This window comes from Taudactylus pleione, unplaced genomic scaffold (assembly GCF_031769625.1).
Source record: "Taudactylus pleione unplaced genomic scaffold, aTauple2 ptg000116l, whole genome shotgun sequence".
In the NCBI taxonomy this organism is placed as follows: domain Eukaryota; kingdom Metazoa; phylum Chordata; class Amphibia; order Anura; family Myobatrachidae; genus Taudactylus; species Taudactylus pleione.
Genome location: NW_028284518.1, coordinates 12297863 through 12317500, shown reverse-complemented (window position 1 = coordinate 12317500; position 19638 = coordinate 12297863). Strand labels below are relative to the sequence as shown.

The window sequence follows — 19638 nt, the reverse complement described above, 5'->3', positions numbered from 1 at the left end:
ATGCAATATTATTTATCTGCATAAGAAAAATTACGCACAAAAAATGTAAAACAAGACAAATGAAAAGCTTTTTTTTAGGTAATGCATTTATCTATGTTTTACTTTGAGCCAAATGAGTCTGAATTTTGATATGTGCAGGTACATGTTTGTCTCAGGTTTTTTTTTTTTTTACTATCTCCTATTCCCAATCTATGACATTCCCTCCAGTGTTTTGCCCTCTCTTTGGGCTCAACCCATTTAGCCGTGAGTCCCATTGCGGCACAAGTAAGTGCGGCTGTATGCCACCCTTACAGTACCGCCGGAATAGCGGATTTTTGTTAACAAATCTGTACAAAAATGTGCGAGTCCATTGTGAGATTAGGCTGCGAGGGGGGCGAATTGTGGTACCATTGCTGGCATTTCTATGCCATTGCAACAGCAACTCGCCACACCCAATTGGATTAAGCCCTTAGAAGCACCTTATTCTCAACTGTCAAATCTTCTCTTATTGACATTAAACACCATGGGCCCCATTCAACAATGCATCTTAATACCAATGGCATATTTTGATTATTATAGCAGTGACCCCCTCCGACGAGGTCCAACGATGTCCCCCTCCTCGGCAGTATCACCTCTACTCTGTTGCTGGCAGCCTATCGCTGCCAACGACAGGCTGCTGTGTCATGCGCATGACACTTTCACCCGCCGGGGGCACAGTGATGCCTGAAAGACTTTGCTGAAGCAGGACAGTCTGTTGCTTGATCCCCCATTGCCGGAATTGGGGACCGTATCATTCTCACCATCTATAGATGGGGTAAGCGATACAGTGACAAACAGCTGTAATCTTATATTACTCCCCATTAGCAAGTGCCAAAGGGGTGTCATTGCTAAATCGGCCCCCATGTCTTCCTTTTACCACTGCATGTTGAGATTATTGTAGAAATTATGCTGTCAGATTGTAAAATATTGGCATTAATGACAATAAATCAAACAAGACAACACATTTTATTTGAAATATTAAAAGAATAATAATTATTGGTTGCCTCCTGCAGCATAACACTGACACTGGAGGGACAGACCATAGTTGTAGCATCTGTGGGAAATCTCTGAGCTCCGCCAGCTCTCTTGACCGTCACATGCTTGTCCACTCTGGAGAGAGGCCTTATAAATGCACAATGTGTGGGCAGTCATTCACTACCAATGGGAACATGCACAGGTGAGTGAGATAGACAGTGACGGAAACCTGAGTTGTGGAATTGTTTTTCTTTAATGTCTCTTGTTGTGATGTTTTGGGATATATCCTCCCCTTTGCTGGCCAAGATGCATGCATTATTTGACAGCTTTATGTTGGTTGTATAGCTTTATAAAATGAGCAAAACTCAGAAAGGTGTGCCAGCATTTATTTTGTCTAGGTGCCAAAGAGAACACAGTCTTGTGAAGTACAAGAGTCTGGCTGCAATAAAACAAAAGGGAAGAGTATTGAGGGTGGATAATGAAGAATTAGGGGCATATGTATCAATGCTTGATGTGAGATAAAATTGTGACATATATATAACCAACCAATCAGCTTCTAACTTACGTTTTGCAGGCTGTGTTTAAGAAATTATAGTTTGGAGCTGATTGGTTGGTGATATTTATTTCACAATTTTATCTCGCATCAAGCTTTGATACATATGCCCCTTAGTCCAGCCAAATTATAGGAAAAAATATTTAACTAGAATATTATGTTATGCTAACATTCAGACTATTCTGCAACATTATAATGCAATTATCTAGGGCACATAACTTGTCCAGTAACTGGCTGTTTGCATTTAGCATTGAAAAAGTCGATTTAGTAGGTTCTATCTGTTGAGTTTCTTAATGCGATTTCCATATATAGGTGCTGAAATTGTCCTCTACCTACATTTTGTCCAAACTTTTTTTTTTTTTTCCTGTGTAGCGAATATGGTCTCATTCATATTTCATGCTATCAAATTCAGCTAGGATAGTAAAAAATATCTGATCTGTTTCTCCTGCAAATTATCACAATGTCAGTCTGCCTTGGAAGTTGACCAACAATCGCTGATATTGACCTGTGCGTATGGTCATCTTCTAACAGAACTAACAAGCCCCCAGTCATGCACTCTGTCTGGTCAGATCAGACATTGGTGTGCGGGTCAACAGGACTGAACAGTGTATGGCCAGCTATAGATAAGAAATCAAAATGCTCAGCATTTTTCTGTGACACATCAGAGCCGTGCTGAGAAGAGATACATCTAAATGTGTACTAGCCTTTAAGCAGCAGTGCTGCTGTCTGCTTGAAGATCTCCATTTTGTAGTAGTAACACTGATATGAATGGTTTAAGTTTCCTTCTGCCCATTGTTTGTTTAGGAGGTTGCCAGCTGCAGTGCTCTTTGTCACATACATTTACTCTGTACCTTTCACTAAAATACTCCATAAAACGAATTACTTATCACACCAGTCATTTATTTCAGACATGCTGCTCTCCTGTCTTCGCATTCTCCTTAGCTGTCTGCCAATACAAAATAATCTTTGCATTCTCCTGGAGCTAGGTGGAGGTCAGATTCACCAGAAATTCTGATTCTTCTACTGTTTAAAACCGCAAAAGAAAAATCTTATTCAAGTATGATAGATGTTATACAAAATGTTATTTAGTTTACAGTATATGACACTGACCTGTCAAGTTCAACCATCTGTCAGATATATACTTGTCCAGTGTAAGGCCTGGACAAGCTGTCCGCAACTGCGAGCTCCATCATGCTCTGTCAGGTAATGACGGGACTTGTTTTACAAAACCCAGAGAGCCGCAGATTGTCCAGGCCTGTCCTGTTTTTTCATGGATAAGATTGGAAAGTCATCTTTCCCTAACCTATGAGAATACCGCCTACACATTGATAAGAAGATCATTTTTGACTGTTACTGTACTTTCATCACAAGATGCACATTTGAAGCACTACACTTTGTAAACATAACAATAAAAAAATGAATATAAGGAACAAAATTAAATCATTTTTGTACAGACTGCACTAGCCAGTAACATAGGTGTTAACAAAATAGAAAGTGAACCTGAGGCTTAGCTGGGATCAACAGTAATGTTCTCATCATCCAGGATGTCATGCATCTCTTCACAATTGCAAGGTACTGCCTGAGACTTCACCTCAGCTCACACAACAAACAGGGAAAAAAGTGAGTGAAAACTTGTCTGACCTGTTTCACTGAACAGGCTAGGACTAGCAAACAGCGCAGTGTCCTATTTCACTCCCCCTCTCTGTCTCCAACGGAATTTTTTTTTTTTGCTTTGTTATCCCTATTGATGTGCTAAGATGAGCATCATTGTAGGTGTATGGATGAGAACTGGTGTGATACCCAGGAACACACACAGCACTATGCATGAGGCAATAATCTACTTTTTTGTGGATTCCTGGACAAACTGTTCCTCAGTCACAGTTGTCCTTTCCACCAGGATGATGGGCTGCCATTTCTTTGATTACTCTGTATTTTATTTGCTCATAGGGAATTCTTCAACTGCAATGGCACGCATACATAATTACACCTGGTTACCTAGTCTATTGTACAGTGTTGATTCTTGCAACATATTAAGAAAAAGTGCTTAGAACAAGGTGTAATGTATCTTTTTCCTGTGTGAAGACTTACTATAATTGACTTTCATTTTTGTTAGATTTCCACACAAGTGCCTGTTAGTAATTATATTAAACAGAGTGGAATAGTGGAGTGTGTGGATCACTGGTCTCCAGGAAAGGTGTGTGTGTGTGTGTGTGTGTGTGTGTGTGTGTGTGTGTGTGTGTGTGTGTGTGTGTGTGTGTGTGTGTGTGTGTGTGTGTGTGTGTGTGTGTGTGTGTGTGTGTGTGTGTGTGTGTGTGTGTGTGTGTGTGTGTGTGTGTGTGTGTGTGTGTGTGTGTGTGTGTCAGTCAACTTGGGTGAGATTTTGGGCTCTATTCACTACATTTGTAATGCAGATTGTGGTGTGATATTACCAGGCAATATCACAGGGATTTACTACAAATCCCTTGCAGGGACAGAACTTGCGAGAAACCTCTGTCCCTGTGATTCCCATCCGCACGGTATTTTCGCAAAAAAATACTGTGACTAGTGCCCCCCACATGCGCCGACCAGCCGCCGCTGCTACCCCCCCTGACGTTAAGCCCCACCCCCCACAATCGTGGAAACAAACCCCCCCCCCCTTAATTACACTTACCTGCATGATCCGGGTTTCGGTGATGTCTTCCATGTCCTCCGGTCAGGTGATATCCCATACTGCACTGGGACCCGATCACCTGATGATTGGGCTGCAGTGCAGCATGGCAGACCAGCTGACCGGAGGGGAGACATCACTGGAGCCCCGACCTCCGGTCCCTGGAGTCAGGTAAGTTAATTTTTTTTTTTTGCACTGCATCAGCGTGTGGTCTGTTTGGACTACACAGCTGATCACTGGGGCCTGCTCCGGGCTCTGCTCTCCCCGTTAGAGCAGGGCAGGAGTCCGGTAACCGGGGGAGACCCTGGATAACGCCACCTCCAGGTGACGTTATTATCACAGGACTTTCCCCAATATTTTTTACAATTTATTTTTAGTAACTTTGGTCGGATCACATTTCCCATTACAATTATGGGAAATGCGATCTGCTTACTAAAAATAAGTGATACTTAGGGGTTGGAGTAGAATTTTATGAATTCTACTCCAATTGCCCTATAGTAACTTTAGGTTAAACTAAAATAATGTGAAAAGGGTGTGAAAGCACCCTTTTTAACTTTATTTTAATAAATAGAGCCCTTTGTGTCCAAAGCAAAAATGAAGGTTTGGGAGTCTTTGTACACTTTACACTAATATGTTTATGATGTTTGCAGTGAGTAGGTGTAGTATGTGTTCTGTGCCTGCCTCACCTTGCACACTGCAGTGTACCGTTTCTGTTGCCTGAGTGAAATCTTTTAGACGCCTGACACTAGGGCCTGTTTAAGTTAGATCACTTCGCTTATTACAGGGTTTTGCAATCATGCATTTGCCCAAGGGAGGAGCAAGACTGAACTCGTTGTTTGTAGGCCATTGTGATACTCTTAAAATCACAGCAATCCAAGAGCAAACTTTACTCCTCTATCCTTTCCCCCTCAAAAAAATGCATTTTTTTTTTCAAAGCAAGTACAATTTGCACTGCCTATTTGTGAAGGCAGCTTTAATATTAATGTACTACATCTACAGTGTTTAGACTGCTAAACTGATGCAATGGTGTTTTTTGTTATCTGTCTGGGCAGTTACCTGCTACTAATATCAAGGACAGCAGCTGTTTTAAGGAACTGTCCTTTAGTACACGCAGCTCTCAAGGTGTCTGTAAGGCACTAGCATTCATAGTGTCTTCAGTTTCTTCCAAGTGATTCATTTGTAAACTTATATAAACAACTCATGTAACAGGGAGAAGAAAAGCTATAAAAAAAATTGCTGAAGATTGTTTCAGCCTAACTTATAAGTGTGATCTACCCAAGTACAAAGTAAGAAATAAAAAGGTGCATATTTAAAAGTTGACTGACTTTTAGTGTTTGCTGTTTACCTAAACTGTCTTTTTCTATCATAACACAGGTTTTCAAAGTGCCCCAGAAATGTAATTTTGATGTTTGTATATCTGAATTTAGGAGCTCATTCTGACCTGCTCGCTAGATGCATTCGCTCGCACCCCGCGTATGCAAATCCAGCGCACACCCAGCAAGTCAGGCGATCGCACGGCAAGACATTAGCACACCCACTATGTCTTGGCGTGCGATCACTTTGTGTATGCAGACACCCACAAGCCATTCATAAGATGCCCACTTGCGCATGTCATCTCCTGCAAGTGCATGAAACCATTGGTACATCGAGCACCATCGGATGCGATCGCAGCGCTTGAGGTTGACTATACCCTGCCGCAAGCACTGCAATCACTTCTGTGTGAAATACAACCAAGTGACGTGTACTATGACACTGCCTCTTAATTATGCACGCCTCTGTAACAGCGTTGAAACACTCAGGCACGCCTGCGTTTGCACCTCCACTCCCCCGTTTCTAGTGGCCTGCCCCTGTTACCACCCACAAACGGCCTCTCCTGGCACTCATTTAGATGGGCTGTGTATGCTGGGCGAGCGAACGCTTCCCGATCTTTCGCAGTGGTTCACGCACGCACATTGCTATGCATGTGCAGATTGCAAATATCGGCCAGCTACGAGCGTTCGCATCCTAGCGAGCGGGTCTGAATGCGCTCCTTAGTTCTAATATATGTCATGTCCTTTATGAGGTGTTAGATTGATCAAGGTCTTAAGTTGCAAGCACATTCTGTGATACATTGAACAAATAGATCTGTTCTTGCTATGCGACACATGTAAAAGATCAAGTTGACCAAATGTAGTTATTTTGTCAGTGGACAAAACAACCGGTTTCTATGAGCACAATGGGAGACTCTACCTGGGTCTCCCAGCAAAATAATTGCACCTTTTGCAGCTGGTACAAAATGCAGCATCCAGGCTGCTCACTAACCAGTCCCATTACTGCCATATATCACTCATTCTCTGCTCCCTTCACTGGCTGCCTGTAAGATGGTGAATATATTCCAAGATGGCCAGCATGGATGCTGTAATGGTTAGCATTACTTCCTGACAGCACTGAGATTGTGGATTTGTTTCCCACCATGACCCTAACTGTGTGGAGTTTGTATATTCTCCCCGTGCTTGCATGGGTATCCTGCGGGCACTCACGTTTCCGCCCACAATCCAAAAATGTACTAGTAAGTTAATTGACTCCCAACAAAAAAATTAACCTGTGTGTGTGTGTGTGCGCGCGCATCTACAGATGTGTCCTCATACATCGAACGTCGATACGCCACGCAGTGCGACTTGCGTGAGTGAGCCGCCAGGTCCCATGCTACCCTGCTAGCGTCAGGCTTCTTTCTTTGCTGAAAATGCATCTAATTTGCAATGCAATGTGACTAGGATGCACCAGCAGACTGTGCTGATTATTTGATATGCACCACTTTTATATATGTGTGCACCTGAGTCTGTATATGAAGCACAACTGAATTTGGGATGGAATAAGCTGTGGGCGCTACATTGTAGTACTTTGCTTTTATATCTGTGTGTGACTGAGGCTCTGAATCTGTATACAGTCTCCTAGTCCATCCTAGTCACATCACATTGCGACTTAGATGCATTTCCGTCAGAAAAGGTTGTCTGACACAGCAGAGTTTCATGGGACCTGGCGCGCAGAGAGGGGCTTTTTAGCTTGACTGCAGCAAAGATGTGCAAGGACACATCTGTAAATGTGATAGGCAAATAGATTGTAAGCTCCACTGTGGCAGGGACTGATGTGAATGGGCAAACATTTTGAGTCCCATTGGGAGATGAGCGCTATATAAATATTATCATTCTTAATATTATGCGCTATGTTAATGTATAGTACATTACTGTTGTATCAAACAACCAAACTTCCCAATAAAATTGATGTTTGTGTGAACTGTTCAAGGGCAAGATAGACATACTGTTTTAAATGCCCATTTTCCCCTTTATAAGCTTGTAGGAGGACTGAAAGCACTTTCCTCTGCTCTTCCTGTCACCCAAGTATTTGCCATTTCCTATATTTAGGGGGGAAATGTAACAGCCTACCAGATGCAGGCATCGCACCATTCCAGCCAGTCTGCCTGATATTTAAAAGCTGCAATAATTCAAAAGGCAAAACCAGGTTGGTTTTGCTTTTTAAATTATTGCCACTTTAAAACATCGGTGAAACTTGCCGGAATCGCGCAATGCCTGCATCTGGCAGGCTGTTACATTTCCCCCTTTGTATTTCATTGTTGCGCCATCTGTTACTCTTGAAAAAATTCATATTGCAAATAGTTTTTCCTTGTCTGGCAACACTGACTTAATCATATACTGTGTATATAATCAGAATAATCTTCTGGTAAACACATTGATGAAATAAAGCAGAAAATATATATTTTCAGGTTGACCATAAATAGGGTAAGATTTTTAGTGATATTTGGGCCTGATTCAGAGCCACTCGTAAGTGGCAGCTCGTTCGCTCCGAGCGATGTTTGCCCAACTGCGCATGCGTACGGATCGTTATACGCATGCGCGGACCAGTCAGTGCGGCCGAAATTCATGTGCTCGCAAAATAGCGAATGCCTGATAATTTGAGTGACAGGATGAGGCGTATGTGGGTGGTAACAGGGGAAGGTGCTTGAAAACGGGGAGTGGAGATCCGATCGCAGGCATGCTTAAAGGTCAAAACGGGCGTTTTATGGGTGTGCATATTTAAAACAGCAGCGTCATTGACCACGTCACTGGGTTATTTTATAGCCAGAACTGCTCGCAAAATTGTGGTAGCAAAAACCAACCATAAGAATAGCGAGCAGCTCATACCCTGTTCGATGTACTTGATTAATCTAATAAATAGCGGACATGACGTAGGATGCGAGCGGCCAGGGGGCGTAGTTTCCCAAAAAACGACCGCAAGTTTTGTTCGCTCGTTCAGACCTAGAGGCGTGAACAGACCGCAAACAGCGAACGGTTCATTTGAATAGCCACCCCTCTTTTCTGGACGAGCGAGCGCAAATAGCAACCGGCTCTGAATCAGGCCCTTTGTCTGCAGTTCCCAGTTAAATGTAATGTACAGTGTTAGCCGTCCAGAACTCCATATTCCTCTCAGCTGTGGCAGCTCTGTATTATATAATTGTGTTATCTGGATCACAATCACATGCCTCCTGTAGTCATTACAAGTCACTGACCAATACAGTATGGTACTCTCTTACCCTGAGCATCATGTCCCAGTTGCCTTCATCCCCATGACTGTGTCATGTGTAGGATGCCTGGGATTTGGCGAGCACAGAACTTAAAACCAGAGCAATGCCAAATAAGGAGACTTGCATGGGAGATATCTGAAATGTCTGTTTTCTGTTCACCAGGCACACTGCCTGCAGACTTCCTTTCCTTACTTCAGTCTCTGGAAACTTGTTCGGGTTTTGTTTTTTGGGGCTGAAATTAGGCTTTAATTTAACCATTTTATTCCCCATTAAAGAAATTGATTCATGTAACACAAGTCATCTTCCTTATTCATGCAGTTCTCCTAGTACTGAATTTTTGTATTTATATTTTTTGGTCTTTAAAAACATTTACCAATAATGGTGTATTCTTTAAAAGTGGCATTAATTCTAGGTTGAAACAAGAAATCCTCCATTATCTGGTAAAGCTGAACCCCTAACTGTGGTACTTGGGTGTGGTATACCAGGTGACAGTCAGAATGTTGACCTCCATCATGGGGTTTCAAAGTTGACAGTTCTCATGGCTACATACACTATGTCGACACTGATATAATATCAACATGTCGACGACATGCATGTTGATAGTGCAAATGTCAACAATACTAAGTAACCCTAACCGCAGTCTAACCTTAAAGCTCATCTATTCCTGCACAGTGTCAACAATTTGAACATGTTGACATTATGAACAAAATCATCAACATTACAGTGTCGACATTGTGAATGTTGGCAATATAACTACATACCCATTGTATTCATATGTCTAGCACATATTTTTTCAAGTTGATGCAAAGTTGTTAGTTTTAGTCGTATTGCAGATCGCTTACAAGAAGGCAGCACAGGCAGTGTAATCTACACACACGATGGAGAAAAAGACACTCATACATAATCTGTAACTTTGCGGCTGTTCATTAGCAACATTTTTGTTAAGTAAATAAAAAAACATATTGCAGCAGATTTTAATGAACAGCATGCTGTCTAAAGTGCAAAGTGGAATCTTTAAACTGTTTTCATTGGTTTGGCATGCATTTTAGGCACATGAAAATTCACGAGAAGGACCCAAATGCTGCAGTAACTACAAGTCCCCCATCACCGCAGAAAAGGAGACGGCTAGCAGCCAAAAGAAAGTCCATTCCTGAAGAAGAAACTGAGAAAGAAGAGGCGCCGCCAGCAAAAAAGGTAGTTTAAATCATGCACTGTTTTATATACTAGTAACTTATATAAATCCTACTATATTCAAGCACTTCCAGTGTGTTCCTGCAGTCTGCTTTTGAGATCTGAGCACACACTAAGGGCCATATTCAATTAGATGAGAAAAGCCGTTTTCTGCAGAAAAGTTTCACCGGTGACGTCATTTCACCTGCGGAAAGTTATCCCCATATTCAATTGTGGCAACTTTTTGCCGGTGTGGGAACTCAATGCATTGAACCCGGCGAAAAAGTTTCGCCTATGAATAGCAGTCGAAATAAAGTGCAGAATTGCGGTTTTGGGGTGCAAAGGTGGGGAAACCACCCTGCACCCTTAGGACAGGTCTCCAAAGGTAAACTGCGTCAAAAAAATACTTACAAAATGTACCACCCAAAAAATGACTTTGAAAAAGTTCAAAGTTCAGGTACAAACTTAAAAACTAGCGAAATAGATTTTGGGGGTCTCTACAAGTATGGGGGAGGGTTTTTTTTTTTGGATTTCAGGTGTGCTGAAGGTGCGTTTTTCACATTTTTTAAAACCTCACTATTGCGAATTTTAACCATGTTTGCACCCATTTTCATGTACCCCAAATTTGCTGGGACTAGTTATTTTCACCAAAAAAACTCCTAAACGCTATTCTTCACCACTTGTGCAAAGATGCAAATTAGCAGCTATTGAGAGCATTTAAGTACCCAAATAGCTTCAGCAGGGCTATACGGGGGCATCTACATTAATGCCCAATGTTAGTGCTTCTTTTGGGGGGTGTCAGTCTGATTTCCCCAAATCTGACAGCACTTTTCGCCTGTTTGCGTTTCGCCGGGTGCCGTTTTTGCCGATTTGTAATTGAATACGGGGATAAGCGGGGACGCGCGCGATACTTTTCCGCATGGAAAACCAGCAATGATGGCGAAAAGTCCGGCATGCGAAAAGCACGGGACTTTTCAGACCTAATTGAATATGCCCGTCAAACTGTACATGCTGATCAATTTATTACATATAGGCCCAAATCACTGTCTGGATCCAACATGACAAACATTATCAGCATTTGATCAGGACTGGGGAGCAGAGATTGGGGGAGGAATAAAAAAAGACCTGGCCTTTCTGGGGGCCCGGGCTGCCAATGAGGTGCAGCTACACCCCAAATGCCTAGATGTAGTACCGGTAGCCCTAATAAGGATGAGGACTTCCTGATAATCTGGTTGGCTGATTGATTGATTAATGCAATTTGCCAGTCTGCTGGGGCATCTATTGACGTCAGTGGCTGTGGTCCATATGTTTTGCTATTTGACTGGATGCATTTAGTATGTTGACCCCTATATGCAACCAGTTGAGCACAGACCTATTCACTCAGTGCCAAGGTTCAAGATGTATATGTGTGTAGGTAGGTTAAGGGATTATCTATAGTATATTGTGTTTTTAGAAATAATTTAAAAAAAATCAAGCATTCTTATATGACTCTTTTGGAGAAAGCCGGTATGCAGTAGTGTCTCGCTGTATCACCCCTAAATTGTTGCTTTTTTTTATAGGTCGCTGAAGAAGTGCAGCCAGTTGAACCATTAAAAAAGATGGAAGAGGTTCTTCCCTGCCCTTTGTGCTTTAAAGAATTTACATGCAAGTCTAGCCTGGATACACACATGGAGACCCATCCGGAGGCCTCACTTAAGTAAGTGAAATGTAATTTTCCTATGGTCTGCTATGTATTGTAGTTGGTGTTTTTTATCAGGTACTAAAGGTGCCCACACACTAGGCAATATTTTACACGATCAGCCCAATTCCGACGCATCGGGACGACAGATGGTGTCAAATATGTTCTAATCGTGAGTCTCTACTCACGATTACGATGCTGATGCGCTTACCCGCCAGTCGTGTATCGCATCTTCAGATCTTGCCTGCTGCAGGCAAGATCTGAAAATCTTATCACGATGCGCTGGAATAGTATAGGATGCACGATAGATCGTGGGTCAATTTGGATTGTTTTTAACACCAAATGGTACCCACGACTGCAGGGGGAGAAATCTGACACGGTATCGGATCATGACCTGAACGCCTAGTGTGTGGGCACCTTTAGGCTTTCCAGAGCTTGATGCATATGGGCACATCGCAGCCCCATTCAATTCTAAAGTGTCCCTTCTACTCACTGAGATGCTGAACAGTGGCAGTTCATCCTCTTCAATTCCTGGGATGAAGCATATAAAACACTGTTCTCCAGGCATCGCATATTGAAATTGTGCATGCGACTGCAGCTGATAATAAATACTGTTTATTTTTTTGTTTTCACTTTGTTGTTGTCATTGGGACTGACTCTGAATTGGGAGCAAAGCAAAAAAAATGAAATAACTTCACACCTGCACAAACCATATTGTAATGCAAATACATTTATATGTTTTTCATGCAGGGTAAATACTGGCTGCTTTTGCATGTAGCCCACAAGGCTGGACAGCTTCAGTTTTGCACTGCAACTTAGATTTGGATTTGGACTTCCCCCTCTGAAATCTAAATGTATTTAAAGGGCTTATTTATCAACGAAAGATATTCTTATCACTCGTTACTAATCTTAAAAGGTGCTCCAACCAATCAGCTCCTAACTGACATTTTTCAAACAAATGACAAGAGCTGGTTTGTTGCAGCACCATTTAAGATTAGTAACGAGTACAGTAATAACAAGAATATAATTCGTTGATAAATGAGGCCCTAAACGTAAACCTTCAACATCTGCTGCACCTGCAGTATATGGTTTGCCCAGGTGCAAAGAAACCTGCATTTTTAGCTTTGCTCCCAACTAGTATGCGTCCTCTGAGTGTCAAATGGGATTAGGGTTCATTAATTTTTAACCACCACCTGCTGTAATTGCTAGTTGTCTTGTGTTTTTTTTTCACTGGCTTGAAGACTGGTAATTTACGATGTAAATGAGTAATACCTGGAATTCAAAATGAGGTTTGATTAATAGATATAAAATATTAGTGACGTGAGGTAAATGGCTGGGGAGACCCTGGCTAGTATCAGAGCCAGATTTACATAGACATATATGAATCCGAGGGTTCATGTGGGCATTATACAAAGTTGCAGCAGTATATAGTGCTGGAAATTTGGTGTGTTTTGATGTGCGGAAAAGGTAGACAGGGGAGGCAGTGCCTCACCTGCCATACACTTTTTACTCCAGAGTTTTGACTATAAAAATTATTAGAATAATACAAAGAAGATACTTCTAATATTTTCTTTACATTTTACTTAGAACTTTTATAAGCAAAACTCTGGAGTATAACAGGAAATGATAGATAGAGATAAATATATATATATATATATATATATATATATATATATATAATTAATATCGGTTTTCTCCCCAGACAATTTTGGCGGCTGGGAGGCATCAAGAAGTGGGAGCCTACAGAATAACGAATTTATCAAATCCTGACCTTATATTGATTTAAACTCGAGATTAACATTCATTTTTATATATTCATACTTCTCCTTCTTAGAGTCCCAGTTGTATGCAGCTTTTTCATAATCAAAGTCTGTATGTTCTCGCCCCTCTAGTGAAATCAGCATCTGATAATTTAGTGTGCTCTGCTTCATGCCATTCCTTAAACAGATTTTAATTCATTTTAGAGTAGAAAATCCTACAGAGCGACCCATATAGTGCCCACTTGTTTTTGCACACAAATAATGTTTTTAATAGCTGACCAAATACTGCCCACGTGCTTTTAGACAGGGCTGGGGGTCAGTGCATCCTATATACATTAAATAAATGGGCAGAGGGTCCACGCGTCTGATGTACAATATATCAAGGGGCAGGGCGTCAGCGCATCCTATGTACAATAAATGAATGGGCCCAGGGTCAGCACGTCCTATGTACAAAATATAAATGAACAGGCAGAAAGAGTGTCCCTTCTACAATAGATAAATGGGCAAGGGGTCAGCGCATCCTGCCAACAGTATATGCTTGGCCAGGAGGACACTTGACTCTTAACACAACACATGAATTGTTACATACATACATACATACATAAGAGGGCAATGTATCTGAAATGCAGTTTAAGAAGGAGGCACTGCACCTTACACAGCATAACAGTGAGTGGATGATGTGATATATACTCACAAGTTTCAGAGAAATTTAGGGACACAAACACAGGGACACCTGTAATATAAAGTCACAGTGAAAGATGGAGCAGATAATGGGCAGTCTCTGTGCAGTGGCGTAACTTCATCCCAGATGCCCAGAGGCAAGTTATAATCTGGTGCTACCTCAATCCCCCCCCCCCCCCCCCCCCCTAAAAAGTCAAACTGGCATGGGAAGCTGCTGAGGAGCAGCGACATCAATGAGCAGGGACAGTCTGTAGATAGACGGCAGCAACAGCTGATGGTCCAACACGGAGCTCTCCACTAGTATATGGTTATGGTAGCTTCTCGGGTGCCGGGAAGAGGCGCCATGTATTGGGCGGCCGTGACTGTACACTCCAGGTACATATTTACAGCTCTAAGCGGGGTGAATATATTGTGGGCAATGGAGGAGGTGCCCCTTCAGTGCTGGCGCCCAGCGGTGGGCGCCTCCGTTGTCTCCCATAGTTCTGCCCCTGTTTCTGTGCTTGGACCCTTGCTGGAGGCTACAATGCCGGCAGAGTTTCTGGTGGATGAATGTGAATGGAAAGCATGTCTGTCCCATGTGCATTGCTGCCTGCCTCACTCACGCCACCTGAATGCGTGCACTCACCTCACACTCACTTTCTCTCTAAACACTAGTGTAAAGCCACGGTTCTCTAATTGATCCCACGTGGGCTATTCAGTTAGCCCCGAAGCCACCAGTTAGCGGGGACTTTTATTCATCTGCCCGAGGCAGGTGAAAAGAAATCCCCTATAAGCAGCCCCTTTTACGTGATCGCACCGAGGGAAAAAACATAGATCCGTGACCTTATCACAGATCCTATGTGTATTCGCCCAAAAACTGAATCACTTAGCCCCGATAACTTTTCGAGCGAATAATATGGAATCCAATTTACCGGAAGGCAAAAAAATGCTGTAAGTCCCGTTTTATTTGCCCGAAAAATTCAGGGCTATAGATTTCCCTACACAGTGGCTTATACAGCGTGTCATGGAAGTCTGTTCTGCAGACTTTTCTGTGACCTTGTACACTGTGCATGTTCCATAGCCAAGCATACACCTCTTTAAACATGTACAGGTGTTCAGAGATGTATGCACCTCATCTGCATTTCCCCATGCGGCTGAGTAAGTGCAACTGGGTGTTCGCACATAGGCAAAGTGTCCTGAGGGCGTATAGATGGAATTGCAGGCTGTGTAGAGGTGAGTGTATGTAGTCTATTTGATTACAGACTGCTCTGTTGCACCAAGGATAATACAAGCAAATGTGCACTGATAGTGATGGTGGCTACTTTCACATCAGGACAGAGAGGGGCAGTGCATCCTACTTGATGCAGCCATCTCTGAATACAGGCGAAGATTCACATTTAGTTCCAAGTACACAATGTGGACACATGTGCAGATGAATCAACTGCACAGTGAGCATTACCACATGATGGTTTAATGGCACATAATACTGTGTGTGAATTTTACTCCACTGAAAGCTGAGTAAATGAAAACTAGGTTACGTAAGTTATACCAATCTATGCGATCTATGATCATCCCTGCTTTGTGTTTGGATTTTGTTTCCCCTGTAGTTTTAGTTTTGTGTTCTAGTTCAGATCTTGCACTCTGTGCATGCATGCATAGGATCTGTGGCTTGTGCTGAAGCCCTGTAAGATCCCTGTGTTCGGGTCAGACCAAAACAGCAACACTGCGTCTGGAATGTGAGTGGCAACCTGCCCATCTAGCAGCCTTAAAATAGGGAGCCCTAATGATATGGTTTCAGACTTGGGAGTAGAGGGAGGTATGTGTACTCATGTTTGCTCCTGTGCCGTGCATATGTATTTTTATACTGGAAGATGACAGAAGAGGCTTTCACGTGAAGCTATACCACTTCTCCCTAAGCTATTGTTTCAGGCATCTTTCACACACTTTGTGGACACGTACTATACATAGCCATTAAGTATAATGACAAGCATATAAGTGAAAATATGAATACAAAACTACAAATAAGTTTCACTTATGGGAGACGCTAAAGTGCAGAATCCTGTGGTTTACAATATTTGATTTACAAGAAACCGAATGTATGTCTCAAATCAAGTGATTGGACTGTAATGTTTCATGTTGGCTTTCCTCAGATATGCAGGGATTGAGTGGTTGCTTTGAATTTTGCCTTGCAAAATCCCAGTAGTGAACTGTATGCAGATTCTAGCAGGGCTACTTGTAGATGACGGCGGTTTAGAGCCATGTGCTGTGTCTTTCAGTCTCCGCTGGGAAGTCAGAGAGCCAGCAGTGTCAGTTGTGTGAGAGCATTACTTCTGCCTTCTAGCAGCTGAACCCAGTGCAGCTGTTTGATGTCAGTTCACAGAGACAGGGGAGATGTCTCCCATTTCAGCTTGTAGGGGGAAAAGTAGGATACACAAGTGAGATGGGAACTAAATAGCCAGTCTTCTGTGATTTGCTAATTCATATGTTGTCAAAGAAACCGCCTCTATGGCTTAGCCCCTGTGTGCCTGGAAAATACATTTCACTAGCTATGTATTTAGCAATGTACACATTATTCATGAAATAACACCTTGGTCTTTGAGGTACACATTAGCAATGCCCTACAGAAGAGCTGAATGGGTGTTAAACTGTGGAGTCTGGGGACTGTATGTCTATACTATAACACTAATTAGATCATTAATTGTTTGCTAAATACTCAAGAGAACACAGATGTTTCTCCCACGCTGGAAGCTGCCATACAGGAGTGTTGCTTTGCTATAGGGCTAAGGCTAAATTAATGTATTGCGGACATCCCTATCAATTTTTTGCTCAATCTGTTTTGAACACTGTCATCTGACCAGCAATATAGATCTTATGTGCGACAGACACCTGTCTATGATGAGCAGTAACATGCCCTGGCTTATAGCCAAAGCTTGTGTGGTAGATACGATTCAATGCTAGGAGGACAGTATCACAACAGGCAGAGAAAAGAGATGAAGGTGGACTGGGTTTAAACATGCACAGCATTTTTATATTCCCCCTCTTTGCGCCTATCCCCATTTTATATTTGCTCTGATAATTGGAGACCGAACCATCTGCAATGAAAGCACATGAAATGCTGGATTGCACATTCTTTCTGGGAGTGAGCTTCATCTGGCTAATGTATCCAAGGTGACTCCACTCCTACATGTGCAAGCTTATTTATATCTTTTTTTTTAGTAATCTTTAAATCGCATACAGAGCAGTGTAACAACTATTCTACTGATGCCTGCCTAGTTTGTGCATGTGTGCTGGAATTGGAAAGCATTTTATAGATTACATATATCATAATGCCATTTGAGACATAATTATAGCAGATGTCAGTAATTTTTATTTGTGTTTATATTTATTTTTAGCCAATTTATTTTCCTAAACATACATTTTAGGTTGGATGCTTTAAATTCGCCCTCTCTCTCCATCTCTCTTGTTCACTTATTTTTGTCTGAATGCTGCACACAGCTAAAGAGTATCAGTAGATTGTCTGGGGGAGCAGATCCTGTGCTCTGCTAAGATGCTGAAGTCTTGGCTGCCTCTCGGACACGATGAGTGGATTTGCAATGACCTGTTTTGTCCTTGTGGAGCAGCTTAAAGACAAGATGCAGGAGACTAGTGGGGAATGGCTGGCTTGGAGTTAAGCATCTCTAACCAGGACAATTCTAAATGTTTCTGGTAGATGTGTTTTCATGCTGCTTTACAGTTTGGCCTTCTGAGTTTGAAGACACATCAACAGGTGTTGAGTGCTGGCCGGAGAGGTTTTTATTACCACCCTCTAGGTATGGCAGGGATTTATTTTCCTTTTGTGGTATCCCTTGTGAGAAAGAGGACTCCAACAATAATGCTGGCCTTGGTCATGGGGGATGGGGCAAGTGTTGACGGAGAACAGTTACAGCAGAACTAGCAGTACCAGGCCTGTGTGTTTTATTCACTTCCTCTTTCACTCAACAGACTGGAGATATTTTGCTTCTCCCTTCCAAAACTACTTATGCTGAAGTTTGATCTTCTATGCAGGAACCTTGATTATTATTACCAGCTATTTGTATAGCACACACACATTCCGCAGGGCTTTACAGAGCATATAATGCTGACCATTTTACCATCCGTGCTGGCCATATCACTTGTTCCTGTACTGTAATCCCCAATTGCGTGTGCAGCACCATGGGCCATTGCAAGATCTACATATTAAAGTATAACCACTCAAATGAACAAAACATTACTGATTTTGGATGATTGCTGCATTTTATAATAGGTCTATTTACTAAGGAAATATCTGCTACGTTCTGTGTTATCACAAAGCAGGCTCCATAGCAGTCTATGGGGACTGCATGTATCAATTGACATTTTTCTAAAATCTCATATGTATGAGACATGTCAAAAACAACTACTGTTACATGTCACTTTTTAAGTAATACATGCTCTAGAAGTATTAAATGCATTTTAGGAGAATCATTATTACAACTTTTTTTATTTTTTTTAAGCATATTTTGGCCCTCCTGAGCAAGTTTTTGTGTGTTTAGGTACATTATGATGCTATGAAAAGGACTACTTGTTTACCTTTCAGTTAGGCCTAGGATTTTTGCTCCTAAAATAGGTTTGTGGTTTATTATACGGACTAGCTGACTCCCGCCTGCAAGAAGCAAGTGCAGTTCTTCATCGTGTGATTGAGCACATAATTATGATGAAAATATGACTTCATGTATCATGTTCTGATGTGTGAATCCAGCACACTCCCATTCATCATTTGCTCAGATCTCTCGTTACGTGACACTTCCTTACCTTCTGCTTAACATAACTAGAGTTGGGATGGGCTAGTCTGTGCTACACTTATTAATGTCTTTGAAGTCTACCTATAATTTGTAATCCTAACCTATAGTGGAAATAGATATGTGATTGTAAAGCAAATTGAATGAGGTGTCTTATCTTCCTTTTTTTTTTTTTTTTCTAAATGAGCGGTAATTATTTAATAGGACAGCCGTAGTATGACCATGAATTACTGACCTTTTGTACCCCTGTTTTTTCTTTTTCCTCTTCCCAGGTGTGATACTTGCTGCATTTCATTTCGCACCCATCGGGGTATGCTCCGCCACAATGCTGTAATCCACAAGCTGCTGCCCAGAGACCAGTCGGGAAAACCTTTTATTCAGAACAACCCCTCCATCCCAGCCGGCTTTAATGACTTGGGCTTTACTGACTTCTCTTGCAAAAAGTTCCCTATTATTTCTCAGGTACAGCAAGTTACCTTGCAGTAAATTACTTAATCAGTTTTCCTTTTACAGTAGAGAATTCCTATACACATATCACAGGTTAATTTGTCAGAAGCCAAATTTGCCTACCATGTGTATTTTTGGACCGTGTAAGTCCCTGTAGGGACCGCACTAAAACATGTGAAGTACATGCAAACTCCACACAGATAACGCCCTAAATGAAGCCCATAGCTCTAGTGAGGTGAGGCAGCAGTTAACCACAATGATATGACGAGTGCAGTGTACAACAAGTTGTACTGGAAATCCAGCTGACCTACAACAACTATGTAACAGACCATCCTTCTCAAAGTAAAATAGTAAATGCTTTTGTAACTTCTCAATC

General features: G+C 42.0%; 1 protein-coding gene across 6 annotated transcripts in view; it reads left to right on the top strand.

The window, feature by feature from the left end:
* Positions 1–19638, top strand: part of RREB1 (ras responsive element binding protein 1) — a 91408-nt gene that overhangs the window by 55302 nt on the left and 16468 nt on the right. For all 6 annotated transcript variants that reach the window (XM_088471687.1, XM_088471689.1, XM_088471690.1 and 3 more), the window contains 4 exons: positions 1032–1195; positions 9801–9945; positions 11481–11617; positions 19088–19277. In XM_088471687.1, the coding sequence (XP_088327813.1) occupies positions 1032–1195; positions 9801–9945; positions 11481–11617; positions 19088–19277 (636 nt within the window). The remainder of the gene's footprint in view (positions 1–1031; positions 1196–9800; positions 9946–11480; positions 11618–19087; positions 19278–19638) is intronic.